Source organism: Pelodiscus sinensis, chromosome 23 (assembly GCF_052426305.1).
Source record: "Pelodiscus sinensis isolate ZL-2025 chromosome 23, ASM5242630v1, whole genome shotgun sequence".
NCBI classification, from domain to species: Eukaryota; Metazoa; Chordata; order Testudines; family Trionychidae; genus Pelodiscus; species Pelodiscus sinensis.
In genome coordinates this window covers 21,804,943-21,820,912 of record NC_143074.1, presented here as the reverse complement: position 1 = coordinate 21,820,912, position 15,970 = coordinate 21,804,943, and the positions used below count along the sequence as shown (strand labels likewise).

Below are 15,970 nucleotides of genomic sequence, written 5' to 3'. Positions count from 1 at the left end.
GGTCAGAGGCGGGCGGCGAGCGCAGGGTACGCCGGCCCCACGGCGACCCAGGGGCAGGGCGAACCCGCAGCCGAGCGGGGCTGCGGACGTGCCCTACAGGGCAGGCTCTAGGACCGCGGAGGCGGTGGCGGCGCGGCCGGAAGCGGCGCGCTGGGCGCGCCAGATCAAAAGAGCACCAGGGAGCCAGGAGAGGGGGAGGAAGCGGGGGCCGTATTAAATCGGAACACGGGCCGCAATTGGCCCGCGGGCCGGACTTTGGACATGCCTGCTCTACGGGGAGGTGGTTTCATAAATGGAAGGAGTTTTATGACATCAGCACTTGTTCCTTAGCAACTCCAGAGTCTGAGCCTCCCCCCCATGCCCCACCAGTGGCCTTTCCTGGGGATGGAGTCCAGGACGGTTGTGCTGAAAAGGCCCCGTTGGCTGCATTAGCACTGTTGGAGAGATGTGCCACCCTTTCTGTAGCCTCCTAAGGAAGCTGCCGTGGAGGGCGAAATTCCTGAATTCCTTGGGACAGATGCCCCTTTGTATCGCATCACCGCTGTGCCAAGAACGTCACGTTGGAAGGACAGGAGGCACGGGAGAAACCAAAGCACCCAGATTGTGAGGTCTGCCTCCCACGGCTCCAATCGCTGTGGAACGTGGAGGGGAGACTCTTCCACACAGCGCCTCTAAACCGATTCTCGTCTTTCACTGTCCCAGGTCTCCAACGGGGCAGGGACCATGGCCGTCTCTCTGGTGGCAGACGAGAATCCGTTCTCCCAGGTTGCACTGAACTCAGACGACTGCTTCATTCTGGACCATGGCTCAGATGGGAAAATCTTCATTTGGAAAGGTACCGCGGGGAGGGAGGAGAAGTAGATCCAGTTAACCGGGTGTGGGATCTAGCTTCAATCCTTGGTCCCAGCTTCCTGCACGATGGGGTGGGGAGGGAAGGCGTGGTGCCCGTCAATTGCAGTGCCTCCTGGAAATTAACAGCATGCAAGGGCTCAGAAGGGCATCTCGTTCCTCAAGTGGAGGGAGGGTTGCTACAACGTGGGAGCCAAAGGGAAGGTCTCAGGCCGGAGACTTAGGCCAGACCTACACTAGACCCGACAGCTTGGCTTACGGTGCATGAATCCAACTAGGTAAAATACATTGCTGGCGTTGGTTTACCTTAAGCTGAGCTTGGTGACATCCGCACAGCGGGAGGCCGACGGGAACGTCCCTTACTCCTCGCAGGAATAGGAGTGCCGGCCACCAACAGGGGTGCTCTCTGAGTTCAATTTAGTGAGTCTTAACTAGACTCACTAAATCAAACTCCAGAAGATTGATCATGGCAGCAATTGAGTATAGACAAAGCTTTAGAAAAAGATGAAAAGATCCCTGGATACCGGCACAGGGATCTTTAGGTGGGGCGCCCTGGTGGCAGTGGGGGTCTGCCTGTGCAGTGAGGACACTCGTGTGGAAATGCTCCCTCCAGTAGGTATGCCAGTCTTCTCTTTCCTGCTGAATGCGCCTGATGCCAGAGCTCCAAGGGAGAGATGCTTGCTGGCAGTCTTGGAGACTCCAACGCAGAGTGTGGTTGGAGGATCCGTGGCTGTGGGGCTCCTGCCCTCTGGTGGCCTGTCAGAGCATTACAGATGTTTGACACCTGTCCGCTGGACTGTGGCTCATGGATGACTGGGAGGATGCAGGGGGTGGGAGTTTGTGTCACTAGGCCATATGCTACAGGACTTGGCACATGCAATCCCAGAGTTCAAGGCCAGACAGGACCACCAGCATCACAAGACACCAACCCCGTCCAGCCACCTCCACCTGCAGACCAGCCACCGGAATCACACCAAAGTATATCAGCCATCAGGAAACTAAACTAGCGCGTGCCACAGCCAGGGAACAGGAGGGACCGAGGAACTCCAATGCCAGAGGACCCCCAAAATGGCAGAGAATTGATTTAATGTGCTCTCCCAGATGACCCTAATGGATACCTCGCAGATGGGTGCCGTTCTCTCTTTGCCCCGCTGCACTGCAGCTGTAGAAGGGGTTTGCTTGTGGACTGAGAGACTCGCTTTGCCCTCGGGCATGAAGGAAATCAGGGACGATTGTTTTGTTTGTAAATCAGGGTGTGTTGTTTAACAATCCTCCACGCTGCCCTCTGTGTTCTCATTCAAGGCAAGAAGGCCAACTCCGATGAGAAGAAGGCAGCCCTGAAAACTGCCTCCGACTTCATCACCAAGATGAAGTACCCCAAACACACCCAGGTACACAGCGCCGGCTACCCCTCAGACTCTCTGGGGTGGGGGTGGGGGACTGGATCAGATGGTCCAAAGGGCAGCAGGAGAAACAGAGAACCCACCAAGGAAGGACCCTATTGGTATTTTCTGGCATTTTCTTCAGAGAGATCCCTCTTCCCTCAGCCCTGCCATGCGGTGGTCACCAGTGTAACATGCTCTTGAGCTCCAGGGCTTTATTGTGGTAACACAGACGTTCCAGGTTGACTTGTGTTCAAAACAGGCGTGAACAGACAGATGAGCCGGGTACAAACGAGCCAGTGGTCACTTTGCTGGTGAAAACCTTCTGAGAGCCAAGCCCTAAGGGGGGTAGAACGCCACCTCCCTCCTGGAGATAGCGGAGGATTGATCGCCCAGTCTTCCCGAATGAGGCCAGTGAGACCTGTGGGCACCTCAGGCACCTGGCTGTGGGTTTGAGACTTACCAGTTCAGGGCTGCCCCTCAGTGGATGTTTTTGGCTGACTCCCCCTTGGGACAGCTGATGAGGAGTCACTCCAGGGATTTCTCCAGCCGCAGGCTGGGTAACATCTGGGATTAGTTTTGGGTGCAAACAGACAGTGTGAAAAAATCAGGACAGGAAGTTGGGGGTTATTGGCAGCTATATAAGAAAAATCCCTGAATATTGGGACTTCCGTATAAAATCAGGCCACCAAGCCCCCCTCGATTGGCTAGGACCGCCGAGGTCAGGGCTAGATTCCCCGTGACGGGCCAGCTCCCTCGTTTCAGATCCAAGTCCTGCCCGAGAGCGGCGAGACCCCCTTGTTCAAGCAGTTCTTCAAGAACTGGCGGGAGAGGGACCAGACGGAGGGGCTGGGCACGGCCTACGTCTCCAGCCACATCGCCAAGGTCGAGAACGTGCCCTTCGACGCTGCTACGCTTCACAACTCCACAGCCATGGCTGCCCAGCACGGCATGGAGGACGACGGCTCTGGAAAGAAACAGGTTAGGGGGCAGGGCATGGAGAGAGCCGGGCAGCCTCGGCAGCCCTGGGGGCCAGTTCGTGTCCCTCTCGGTTCTTCCGTTGGCATGGGAGGAGGTGACGGGGACCGTGTGGGAGTACACGAGGGGCAAGTAGCGTCTCCCTCTCGGCGGGCTCCTGCGTTGGTGCCAAGAAGCCAGACGGAGGTTGTGATCAGAAGGGCTCAATGCCATGGCGTCCTCTTCTCTCTTCTGTACTATCCCAGCAGGCAGGGCTTGCTCCTTTGGAAATCTGGGACAAAGCTACATCCCAGGTTGCCCTAGGCTGGAGAAACTCTTAGGTACGACCAAGCAGCAACCAGACTTGTCGCCCAGCCCACAAGCACTGCCCCTGCCTCAGTTACCCTTTTGGGGCATGTGGCCCAAGGCTTGGGGTTCTTAACGAAACCGGGGCAGTTTGGCCTTGGGTTTGGGTCTTTCTGGAAAGAGCTTGTGTGTCACCAGCTTGTTCTTTTCCCACCTTTCCCTAGCAGGGGGCACTGCGGGCCCATGGCTTGGAGGAGGTGGAACATGTGAAGGAAACGGGGGAAAAAAAAAAAGTCCCGTGTTTGATGCAACTTGGTTCGCTCTGTTCTCACATTTCACGGATTATATCCCCTCCCCCTTCCCGCTGGCGGTTTTGTAGATCTGGAGAATAGAAGGCTCCGAGAAAGTGCCCGTGAATCCATCGGCGTACGGCCAGTTCTACGGCGGGGACAGCTACATTATCCTGTATGACTACAAGCATGGAGGGAAAACGGGACAGATCATCTACACTTGGTAAGAGGGGTTCTCTGGAGAGAGGCCAAAAAGGCACATGCCCGTCCCTGTCCCTGGGGGGGGCTGGAGCTCGTTGCTGTGAGATCACCCTTGCTCACCCCGCCATCCGCTGGGAATTGGCTTTCTCCCCGGAGAGGGTCCTCTTGCAGGCCAAATGCAAGTAGGGGGAAAGCTGGGGGATGTGGGGCAGGAAGGGGTCGGTGTAAAAAGGAACCGGGCACCCCGTGGTTGGGCCCTGTGGCAGTCCCCCGTGGAGCTGAGAAAGCAGCAGCCACTGCCCGGGCACGCTAGCTCTTGCACGTGGCTTTCACACCCACACGAGCTGTGTAGCTGAAACCTGAAGGCAGGGGTGGGGAATCTTCAGCCACTGGCCCCCAGAAAAAAATCGGTCGGGGGGGGGGGCCCACAGAAGTGAGAAGTAACCCCCCCCCCCCCCGCAAAAACCTCACAGACGTGGCTTCTGATTGAGTAGCAGAAAGACACTTTCCACATTCCTCTGGCACAGCAGAGCCGGGGGGGGGGGGGGGGCTCGTAGATTTTATGGGACTCTGGGCTGGGGCCAAAAATGAAGGGTTCAGTGTGTGGGAGGGGGCTGCCGAGAAGTGGGCTTGGGGTGGGGGGAGGTTTGTGGATCTGGGAGGGTGCAGGACTGGGAGGGAGTGGACTGGGGGTGGGAGGGCTGGGCAGGAGGTAGGGTGCAGCAGCAGGCTGGGGGGCTGCAGGGTTGGAGCATCAGCTCCCTGACGGTGGAGGGGGAGTGGAATCCAAGGAAGCCAGGTCCGGCCCCCAGGCCGTAGGTTCTCCACCCCTGCCTTAAGGGAACGTTCCAATGCGGAAGTGGAATGCCTGGCTCCTGCTAAGCCCCGCAGCTCTGCGCAGGAGAGGCGCAGTGGAAGAACGTGGAGACCTAGAAATCCCTGCTCACCGTGAATAGGTAGCACTTGCCCCCACTGCTTTGCTCCCCTATGTTAGCGGATCCCCCTCCAGGCCCGCAGTGGAATGCTGTGCAAGTTGCTTAACAGCCAGGAGGCCCTGGACTTGTCCCGACCTCCTCAGGGCTTGGGAATCTCACTGCGGCCCGAGGACAAGGCTGCGAGGTTTTGATCTGTGTTTTTCAGGCAGGGTGCGGATTCCTCCCAGGATGAAATCACGGCCTCCGCATTCCTCAGCGTTCAGCTGGACGAAGAGCTGGGAGGCAGCCCAGTGCAGGTAGCTCCAGCCGCTGCTTCTGTAACTAACGAGGCGTGTGCCTTTGCCAGAGCAAGCCAGTTTCCTGCGCCCCACTCTGGGGAGGGACACCCTCCTGCGCAAGATGCATCAACTTTGCATCCTCACAGTTAGTGTGAAGAGTTGGTAGCTGACACTGCTTCCTGGCAGGGAGGAGAGGAAAAACGGGGGTTATATTTAGCTTCCCTTTCCGCAGGCCGCTGTACTGAAGTGCAAACTGCCAGAGTCAGCATAGACATCTGCTCTGGTTCTTGGCTGCATTTAAAAATCAAAGCGCAAGGGAAAAAGAAAGGTCAGAGGAGAGCCTTTGGCACCAGAGGGTCAGTGCAGGCGGGAGAAAGAGGCAAAGTGTTCCCACGAGCCGAATGAATATCCCAGAGTTTCTCAGCTGGCTTTCCTTTAAAGGGAAAGCACCAAAATGTGTAACTCTGCAGTGCCCTGCGTGTATGGTCTCGTGACTCAAAAGGAGCCATGGGGACTGAAATCCATCCCGTGACGGTTTCAGTAGCGTCTTCAGAGCAAATGCCACATAACAATGACCAGACTGGGTCAGACCAAAGGCTCATCTAGGCCAGTCTTCCAACAGTGGCTAATGCCAGCGCCCCAGAGGGAATTATCATATGATCTCTTCCCTGTCATCTATTTCCAGCCCCTGACAAACAGAGGCTAGGGACACCACCCCGGCTAATAGCCATTGCTACACTTAACCTCTGTGAATGTATCTAGCTCTTTTCTGAACCCTGTTAAAGTCCTGATCTTCACCACATCCTCTGGCAAGGAGTTCCACAGGTTAACTATGCACTGCATGAAAAATACAGGCCTGTTTGCACATTCATTTCCCCACGCAGTTCTCTGCCCTCCGACCCCAGCAGCCTTTGCACACCCGGCGCTGCCAGAGTCGCGAGAGAGAGGCTCTGTATCTAGCAAAACCACTAGCCCAAGCAAAGGAGAAGTTACTGACTTGGCCCTGGCCAGCTGTGCTCTGGGTTATGGACAGCTGAGGTCCTGATTGCTCTTAGTGTCTGCTCCAGTTGCTGTGCCAGCGGCCACCTGTGCAAGTGGTGTCTGCCGCGTGACACGGGTCTTTTCTTTGCTGCATCGACATCAAGCGGCACAGATCCCAGTAAGAGGCCTAAGAAGGTGGCAGCTCAGCTGTGTAGCTAGAAGGCAGCAAACACTTTACACTCGTGTTCATTGCTGCGTGTCAGGTGGGGTCCCTGCTATGGGATTTTAAGGGGGTTAATTTACCCACGGATCAGGTGCGAGAATAGGGCTGGTTCCCTGCTCCTAGAGGGGATCTGACCTGAGGTGGAAAAGGAGCAGCCCCTTTGGGAATCCGAGGCTGCTCTGCGTCCTCTCATGTGTGACTCTGAGTTTCCTTCCCCCCCAGAAACGCGTGGTGCAGGGAAAAGAGCCTCCTCATTTGATGAGCATGTTTGGCGGGAAACCTTTGATTGTCTACAATGGTGGAACCTCCAGGGATGGAGGCCAGACGGCACCTGCCGCCACACGGCTGTTCCAGGTCCGCTCCAGCACGTCCGGGGCCACCAGAGCCGTGGAGGTACGTGATGGGAAAGCCCAGCTGACCCGGAACACTGACAGCAGTTGGAACATGAGATCTGATGTCCTGTCACAGCATGTTCCCTCTGGGGGCCGGGGCAAGGCCGAGTTCAACTTCCAGTGGGACTTGAGTGCAATTGAAACAAACTTTGGAGTCTAGATAAGCTATCGGGAGCTTCCTCTTTTCCCGTGGGTTAGTACTAATAATCGCCTCGTTCCCAGGCATTTATTAATGCTATTTTATGCCGTTAAAGGCTTTTCTCCAAAGTTCCCAAAGGACTTTGCAGACTAATATCAAGTGAGACTTTCACCCACTATTGAAAACTGCAGGCGTGGGATGCAGCCGGGCGTTTAACAGCACACAACAATGGCACTTCACAGCTGAGGGTAGGACGTGACAAGCGTCTTGTATCCAAAGAGAATTGGAGCCAGGATACAGGTTTCCGCCCCCCAATCTTTCAAAAATAATAGAAAAGAATCCTGCTCATTAGCCAAGAATTCATGGAGCCTCCTAGCTCCATGCTGGGGTCCTGGTTCATTACTGACTTGGGGGGAGGGGGATAAAGCCAAATACACCATCACCACTGGCAGCCGCTGGGGTTTGCTCTGTGGCGGTCTCCCCTCCAAGTCCATAAGTATCCTGCTGTCACTGGTGAGGTGTGGCAAGGTCTCAGCCCTGCCTTTCCGGCGTCAGGGCTTCACGTGCCCACAGGCACAGTCGACAGTTTAATCTTCTCATGCATGTTATAGAAACTTTCCGCTCCGACAGCTGGACTGCACCTGGCCGAGGGCGTTATCCTTAGTCATCGGTGTTTGAATGGTGGGTGGTTCACGTTTGCTCAGGAGCGCCCGGGGTGCTAATCAGAGATCTCTCAGAGGCAAAACTCCTGACCCGCGGGATGGCTGCGGTGCTGTTGCTTTCCAGCTGGAGGCTGTGGCCAGCGAGCTGAACTCCAACGATGCCTTTGTCCTGAAAACTCCATCTGCTGCTTATCTCTGGGTGGGCCAAGCAGCCAGCGACACCGAGCTAGCTGGGGCACAAGAGCTGCTGAAGATCCTGGGGGCGCGCCCGGTGCAAATCGCCGAGGGCAGCGAGCCAGGTGAGGGAGGCGTGGCTGGGCCGCGGGGATTCCTTCCGTTGTAGCCACCAGTTCTTGCTCTCCTTGACAGTTGCCCAACGGGTATTTACTTGGGGGCTTCCCACACAAAGGTCAGGCAAAGAGGTGACCAGTGGTTCTGCCTCTGGGGAGCTCACCCTACTGGGCCGCAGAAGATACGAGCACGTCCTATAGGGGGAGTCCAGGTAGGAGCCTATGGCTATGCTGCCGTTTTTGTTTTTTTTTGGCGGAAGAAGATATGCAAATTACGCTCGCATTTGCATATCTTCTTCCAATTCGTTTTGCGGAAGGGGTTTTGCCGCTATTTGGCCCCATGTAGACGGGGCCAAATGTTGGGAAAAAAACCCTCTTTCGCAAGACCCTGTAAACCTCGATTTACGAGGAATAAGGAGTCTTGTGAAAGAGAGGGGGTTTCCCCCGACATTTGGCCCTGTCTACACGGGGCCAAATAGCAGCAAAACCCCTTCTGCAAAAAGAACCAGAAGAAGATATGCAAATGTGAGTGCGATTTGCATATCTCCTTCCGCAAAAAAATGGCAATGCAGCTGTAGCCTCAATCTTTGTTTCCCCACACGGGGCTGGCCCGAGCCATTTTGGTGCTCCGGGCCCCAGGCGCACGGCGGGATCTCCAGGCGCATGGCGCATGCGCAGACCCACCCCCGAGACGTACAGCCCCGCCTCTGGGCACACAACGCATGCACTGCCCAGTCAGCCCAGCCACCGCCGATGGCGCGCAGCCTGGGGCCGTCCAGGGTGGTCTGCGCCTGGCCGTGCAGGGCCCTGCTGCCGCGGGGGAAAGGGTGCTGCAGGGGTCAACACGGCCCCTGCCCTGGGTGGCTGCTGCAGCCCACCGGGAGCTGGGCACCCCGGGCAGCTGCCTGGCTAGCCCACCCCTTAGTCCGGCCCTGTCCCCACATCTCCGCTCAACTCATTGCTAGAGACTGGACATGACCGGGGGACGGTCTAACCCCCAGCCCTTACCCTGAGCCACAAGCATTCGAACCTTCCGACCACCTGATCTAAGTGCACGCCGGACGCTGGGGCTCTCATGTGCTCTGACCCTGCTGTCCTGTGTGATTCTTCCCTGCCTGGGCAGTGCCCTGCCATGCCAAGGATCCTGTGCCACTCCCCAGCCTACGTTCGCTTCCTTGCTAGAGGCATGTGCATCCCTCCCTCCGCCCGGCTGGATTGAGAAGACGTGCCACTGAGGCAGCTCCAATGCAGAAGTCATTGGCGCTCGTGATCAGACTCTGCCCATAGTCCCTTGCCGGCTGGGAGTGGGCAAGGGGAGTCGCAATGTTCTGGATAAAGCACGTTATGGCGAGCCCTGTCCCCTGCCACTGCAGCCCCCCCGGCTTGGGAACAGTCTGGGGCATTGCACGGGCATGACCTGGCACCTCCATTGCGCTTGTGGGGAGCAGCCATTGGGGATTTTTGCCATGGGCATAAGCAGAGCAACCAGTCCCGGCCAACCTCTGTGCATGGGCAGTGTGTCCCTCTGCCATCCAGGTCTCAGCCACGCAGAGTGGATTTTTGAGATCCTGATGGGTGACTCTTCCCTCCCCCTCCCCCCCCGTGGCGTGAGGCTGGGTGGGCGTGGCGTACGTGGCAGCAGCATCAGCCAACCCTTCTCTCTTGCAGATAGCTTCTGGGAGGCTCTGGGTGGAAAAGCAGCATATCGCACCTCCCCCCGGCTGAAGGACAGGAAGATGGACGTTCACCCGCCTCGCCTCTTCGCCTGCTCAAACAAGAGCGGGCGCTTCATTGTGAGTGTGAGACCGATTAAAGAGGCGGCGTTTCATACGTTACGGAGCCGCTAGCTGCCAGGACCCGTCGTGGCCAGGCAGGAGGCTACAGCTCTGCCTCCCAGGCCACCCCCCAGCAAATGCCCAGCGGGCTCCTCCCCAAGGAGAGTGTTAGCACAGGGGTGGGCAATCATTTTTGATGGGAAGGCCACTCCCAGAATTTGGAAAGCGATCAAGTCTTCCGTGATATTCAAGGAGGAGGTGCCGGGACTGGGATGGAGGTTGGGTGCAGAAGGGAGCTTGGAGTAAGGGATTGGGGTGCAGGAGAGGATGTGGGGTCTGGGAAGGAGTTTGGGTGAAGCAGTTGTGACCTGTAGCAGGCAACTGGGGTACAAAAGGGGGGGGGCGGAGGGTTTGGGGGGGAGAGGGGCTGGGGTGCCAGAGGCAGGATTTGGCCAGGAGACTTACGTGGGTGACTCCCAGCCAGCAGCCCAGTGTGTTTCTCAGCCAGGCTCGCTGCTCGGCCATGGCAGGGGCCGTGTGAGTCTGTGAATAGCTATGAGCCTGAGGGGAGGAGGAGAGATACTTCAGATGCTGCCTGGTCTTCAAATCTCCCCCAGGCTCACAGCTGGTGGAAAAGCAGCTGCTCGGCCATTTGCCTTTGAAGTGGCGTTTGGGGGGAGGGAGGAGAGGGCTTGCCTGAGGCTCCCCCTGTGTTTGTGGGCCGGATCCAGCGTCTCAGTGGGCCAGATTCGGCCCACAGGACGTATTTTGCCCAGCCCTGTGTTAGTGTCACCTGCCGCAAAGAAAGCAGCACACCCCGAAGCCGCCTTCCCACTACACCAAATTTCCGTAGCATCAAGCTACGTCTGGTTTGCAGGATGCAAGTACTCCCGCTCTGTTGGCTGGAACTGGTGGTAGGATTGGAAGTACAGGGTATGTGAATGACTACACAAAACCAGGGCCTAAACTCTGTCGTTTACCAGAGGAATTGTGAATGAACTGTGTGTTTCCATGGCAAAAACAGGCTGCTCCCACTAGCCAGCTGTAGGTGTTGTGTGCACAGGTACTGTGGAAGACCTAGTCCTCTTGCCGGGTCTTCTCTGAGGTAACAGGGAAAAACCAAAGGCTAACGCTCTGTATGCCAGGCCTTCAGCTCCCAAAGACTCATCTGTCTTTGCCTCTTTAAATCCCAGGGCTTGTGCTTCTTGTTGCCTGATCCTTGTTAATAGCCAGTAGCATGTCCAGTGATGGGCTGTTGTAGGGAATACGGTTCTTGTTCCAGAATCAGGCGCCATAGAACTAGAACCAATGAATTCAATAGCTTGTAGGGACGGTCAGGGCACATGGGAGGGACATGCCCACCGAGGGCAAAGTCAGCCCTTAGAGACTTGTATTAAAATAAGGAATAAAGCCAGAAAAGCTCCCATCCCATGAACAGACAGGAATAATATTGCACTGGGGCTGTCTGAGTTGTTCTTTCTATGAACTCTTACATTTGCATGCTCACACCCTTCCCGGAGGCTCTGGGGCTAAGGGACAAAGGACCAGTCCTGTCCCTGGCTGGAGTCCAATGGCTCAGGTTCCTCAATGCCCAAGGCTGATGGTAGAGAACGATAGAGCTGGGGGGGAGGGGAAATGATGGAACACCACCAACGAGGGGAAAAGCCAAGCCACTGCTGGGTGGGAACGCTGGTGAACACCATCCGGAATAGTCATGGGAAGGCTCAGCCTTACGGGCCCACATTAACTTCCTCACTTTTACAATATTGGGATCACTTAGCCTATGGGTTAACGTATTAATACATGTTCATGACATTTAACTCACTAGAACAGTCACCGCTAGCTCAGGCAGGTTTGTGGTGATCACTTCCATGTTCTTGCAATTGCAGTTTTACTGTTAGGCTTCACCGCCTGCTATTAAGCAAACTAAGCCGAACTATCAGGCCATTTATCTAGCCGAAGGTCACAGGTTTGCTCTACCTGACTATCCTTGTGCTAACATGCCTTAGCTACGGTCTGACAGGATACAAGCCAGTAGCTTCCTGGTGTTACAGCTAAATACACGAATAAAGGCTAAGCTGGCCCTATGAGCGACCCTCCTTTACTGGGGGAACCTACCTGCTCTTCTAGGCTCCAGCCCTGGGATCCTGTGTTGCACATCTAAAGGCTGCTTATTCCAATCCACTTCCTTGGGCAGCTCCGAGCTTTCCCCTGTGTATCAGTGTCCCTCACAGGGCTGCACACACCCACTCAGAACAATGGCTCCTCATGCAGCTTCCTCCCAGCTGGCTACAGAGGAGTTTAAGGCCCTTCTCAGCTTCCTTGGCAGCCGCTGGGCTGTGCTGCAGGCAGGCTGGCAGCCTCTTTCTCTCTCTCTTTCCTTAAAACAAGAGCCCCTGCTCAATTGCTCCTCCCCCAAGCCTCCTTGGAGTTGGGGTGGTGATTTAGATCAGCTGTAGGCCCTTAGCCAATTTCTCCTTCAGCTGACACCTCTCCTCCTCCTATTAGCAGGATTTGGGAGGCCAGAGCTTTCTCCCACCAAGTTTCCCTTACTATGTGGGAGCAGGCAGCATATAAGCTGGTCTCCTTCCCAAAGCTCATCCCAATTGGCTGGGAGAGAGGGGAGCATTGCCCCATCCACTCCAAAGTGCCCCGGTTCCAGATCCTTAAAGAGGCAGTAATGAGCTTTCCTCTCAAATTCTATTTATTCCTATAAATCCTGTTCCACTATTTCTGAGGTTTTTGCACACTTCTCTTGGGTGGATGTCCATTCCTGGGGGTTTGTAACCATGGTAGCCCATTCTGTACCATTTTCTGCGACTGTTTGTGGATGGCTACATCTTTTGAGCCACCTGATATCACATGGTCCAGCCACGATCATTTGCCTCATGTTCTTTTGTCATCGGCTTTCCCTTCCAGTGCCTGTAAACACACACCAGGCAATGAACTTCTTAAGATGTGCCCTACAAATACCAGTACACGTTAATTGACTATGTGTTCTGTCCTTGGTATCTTCAGAATTCTTCTGTAGCCCCGTAATTTGAAGGAATGTCGTTTCTTTATTATGCCCTTTGAATGTCCGCGTTTCTCAGCCACATGTTAACACAGATCGAATTCAGGTTTTTACACTTCAGATGTCCCAAAATCTTAAAGGGCCAGGCCAGGTGATTGGGGAGGACTGACACTTAGGTGCCACTGCCCATAAGAGGACAGACTGTTATCAGCATACGCTTCATGGCATTACCAGCATCTCCATGAACTTGTTTCACATAAAATGATGCAGACTTGGGTGCTTTCCCTGAAGTAGCTGATCCCCCTCTAACCTCATTCTTTTCAGATTGAAGAAGTTCCTGGAGAGTTGACCCAGGATGACCTTGCTACAGATGATGTTATGATCCTTGACACATGGGACCAGGTACCTTCAACTATATTGACTAGGAGGGCACATGGACCATATGGCTTTAGTTTGACAGACTCACAGCTGCAATAGATATGGATAAGATGACACCCACCCCCCCTTGCACGCATGGGACCAAGTCACCCAACAGAGGATGGGTCAGATATTAAACTATATTAATATTAACCCAAAGGTTGAGGATTGAGTTGGGATTCTGCCACTTGCTTGGGTCAGATGAGAGACTGAAAGAGACAGGCTATGGGAGTTCCCAGCACCATCTGTTGTCTCTCTCACATTGTGAACTCATGAAGGGCTGATCTCATGCCTTGTCTGTATTTGCCTGAGCATGTAGTCAGAATTCAGTACATAATTAAGTTGGCTCCTCATTTCCTGTGGGAACAGGACAGCGCCTTGATTGCTTTGCCCCGGTTAACCAAAAGGCAGCTTGTAGAGAGGCACAGGGTAGCTGTTCAGTGTAAAGATGCAGTTCAGACATCGGCTGATTCTTCCATGTATCTGATTAGCATGGAATTGTTCCCCTGTTGGACACTTTCTCTCAAACTTCACTAGCAGTAGCAATCTCTATTTATTGCTATGAGTAGGTGGGTAATTGAGTCAAAGTGGCATGGATTTATTCTTGTTGTGTTCCCTGAGACTTTGGACTTCTGTTTCACTTCAGAGAGAGGCATTTTGTAGCTGACACTGTTTGATTTTTAATCTGTAGGTCTTTGTCTGGATTGGAAATGAGGCTCATGAAGAAGAAAAGACTGAGGCCGTGACATCTGGTAACAATCACATGGCCCTCTCCTAAATAACTCTTCTCTTTCTTCACCTCCAGCTTGATCACTTGGAGTAGAGGGCAGAATGTTTTGAAAAACTCCTGTCTTCATGACCGCATAAAATTGACAGACTAATACATGTACAAGAAGTCACTGAACGTCTGGAAGGATCCCTCTAGTTTTGCCCCAGAAGCTACTGGTGGTTTTACATACTGCGTTCAACTTCCAGCAGTGACAAAATTACTCTTTTGTAAAAATCATTCCTTTATTCCTTGACTGTGAGAGAATCCATCATTTTTTGTCTTTGCTGCCGCTCTAAGCCCTATACCTAAATGCACAGATGTGCAGTACAGACATATCACATTGACATGTGCAGTTAAAAAACAAAGGCAGCAAAGTAGGTAATCTGTTCTTAATGGAAAAATTAAATCCCTAATGGGAGCTAAATGATCATTTTGTGGCTGACAGGATAGGATGGTGCTCTGCTGTTTAAATACGAATATTCATTATGTAAATCACACGTGAAAAGAGCAGTTTATATGCCTGATTGAAACCTTTCATACTGTTCAGCGTGTGGTTGAAAGCATCTCCTGGGACAGTCTGTCAGCAAACCTAGATAAAACCCCACTAGTAGCATCGCCTGTTTAAAAAATAAAAAAAACTTTTTAGAACCTAGAGCCTGTGTTCCGCATTTAGCTTTTCCAGAACCTCTTTCTCTGCTTGCTCCATAAGCAGCTGTAGTGATTTTATGGGCTCTTTTTGTGTATTTACAGCTAAAAGGTACATTGAAACTGATCCTGCCAACAGAGATAAGAGAACTCCTATCACTATCATCAAGCAAGGATTCGAACCTCCCACCTTCTCTGGCTGGTTCCTGGGTTGGGATGACGATTACTGGACTGTTGATCCTCTGGAGAGGGCCATGGCAGAGCTGGCTGCCTAAGTAAAAGAGGATCCTTTTTTAAATAGAGCAAGTTTGGTGCCTTCACTGCCTACAAGAGCTACTTCCTCCTGCAGGATAAACATTCATGTTTTTAATAGCCAACTAGCTGTGCAATAATTAAAGAAATTCATGATGAGACCTATCACCCTACCCGTTGCTTTGAATACGGTATTTAATACAATAAAGCTTACATGGAATACTAAAAGTGTTCACGTTTGTTTTGTTATGGCAACTTGCAAGAAACTGGGTTAAATAGAAGGTATAGCATCCTTGGTCTAAAATTTGGACTACCCTGAGACTTAAAAAAAACCCCAAACTGTCTTCAGTGTGCCACTTTCACAAATGCATTAGCTGCCACACTTGAAAGTCCCTTTTAGTGCAGATGTTATTAATGTTACATTATTGTACAAAACTAGCCAATGATTGGGGACCAAATTAGTCTTTTGAAGGTTTTGTTTTTTTAAATTCCAGTGCTTTCTAAGTGTGTGGAAAAGGACTGACTTAGTAGGAATGTATTATGGAAAGCAGCAATGAACAAGAGGTTGCCTCTTTTGTTTACAGTATATCAAAGAAGCAACTGAGGTTTGGTCTACTCGCTTAAGGTGTTTTAAAGAGCTAAGGGCACATCTTCACTCACCCTGATGATAGACGTTCTGGCACTCAATTTAGCAGGTCTAGTATAGACCCGTAAATTGAATGCAGAGGGCAGCCCTGGCTGGTGCCTGTTCTTCTCGCAGTATTGAGGCATAAGGAAAGCCAGCACCAAGCTTGGCTTAAGGTAAGCCAACACTAGCTACATACTCTACATAGCTAGAGTTCTGTATTTCTAGCATAGACATGCTCTCACTCTTGATCCTTGCAGGAATTTTCATTTTATTAACCTGTTGCTATTAGCAGGCTCAAAACTCCAGCACTAAATGCTAAATCTTTTAACGCACTAGCCAATTAGTCCGTCATAAGACGAGATTTTCAGGTGTCTCCTCCATGTCAGTCTTCTCTCCTGAGCCTCCGGTCTCTCGCTCCGTCTCTCTCTCCTCCCCCCCCCCTCCTCCTATTGCCTCCCCCTCTTTCTCTCTAAGCGTTCCTCTGCCTCCTGCCTCTCTCTTCTCCTCCCCCCTCTCACTCGGGGGAACGTGGAGCTCAAACGGTTGCTTGTGCCACTTGCTCCCATGCGGTAGCCTGGCTAAGCAG

The 15,970-nt window shown here is 53.3% G+C and overlaps 1 protein-coding gene across 3 annotated transcripts in view; it reads left to right on the top strand.

The window, feature by feature from the left end:
* GSN (gelsolin) overlaps nt 1–14,984 on the top strand; it is a 50,286-nt gene extending 35,302 nt beyond the window's left edge. For all 3 annotated transcript variants that reach the window (XM_089772965.1, XM_075905465.2, XM_089772966.1), the window contains 11 exons: nt 703–835; nt 2,152–2,240; nt 2,997–3,212; nt 3,874–4,007; nt 5,126–5,216; nt 6,625–6,795; nt 7,720–7,894; nt 9,554–9,678; nt 12,998–13,075; nt 13,782–13,842; nt 14,610–14,984. In XM_089772965.1, coding sequence (XP_089629091.1) covers nt 703–835; nt 2,152–2,240; nt 2,997–3,212; nt 3,874–4,007; nt 5,126–5,216; nt 6,625–6,795; nt 7,720–7,894; nt 9,554–9,678; nt 12,998–13,075; nt 13,782–13,842; nt 14,610–14,779 — 1,443 coding nt within the window. In that variant the 3' untranslated portion in view covers nt 14,780–14,984. The remainder of the gene's footprint in view (nt 1–702; nt 836–2,151; nt 2,241–2,996; nt 3,213–3,873; nt 4,008–5,125; nt 5,217–6,624; nt 6,796–7,719; nt 7,895–9,553; nt 9,679–12,997; nt 13,076–13,781; nt 13,843–14,609) is intronic.
* Nucleotides 14,985–15,970: the final 986 nt, after the last annotated feature.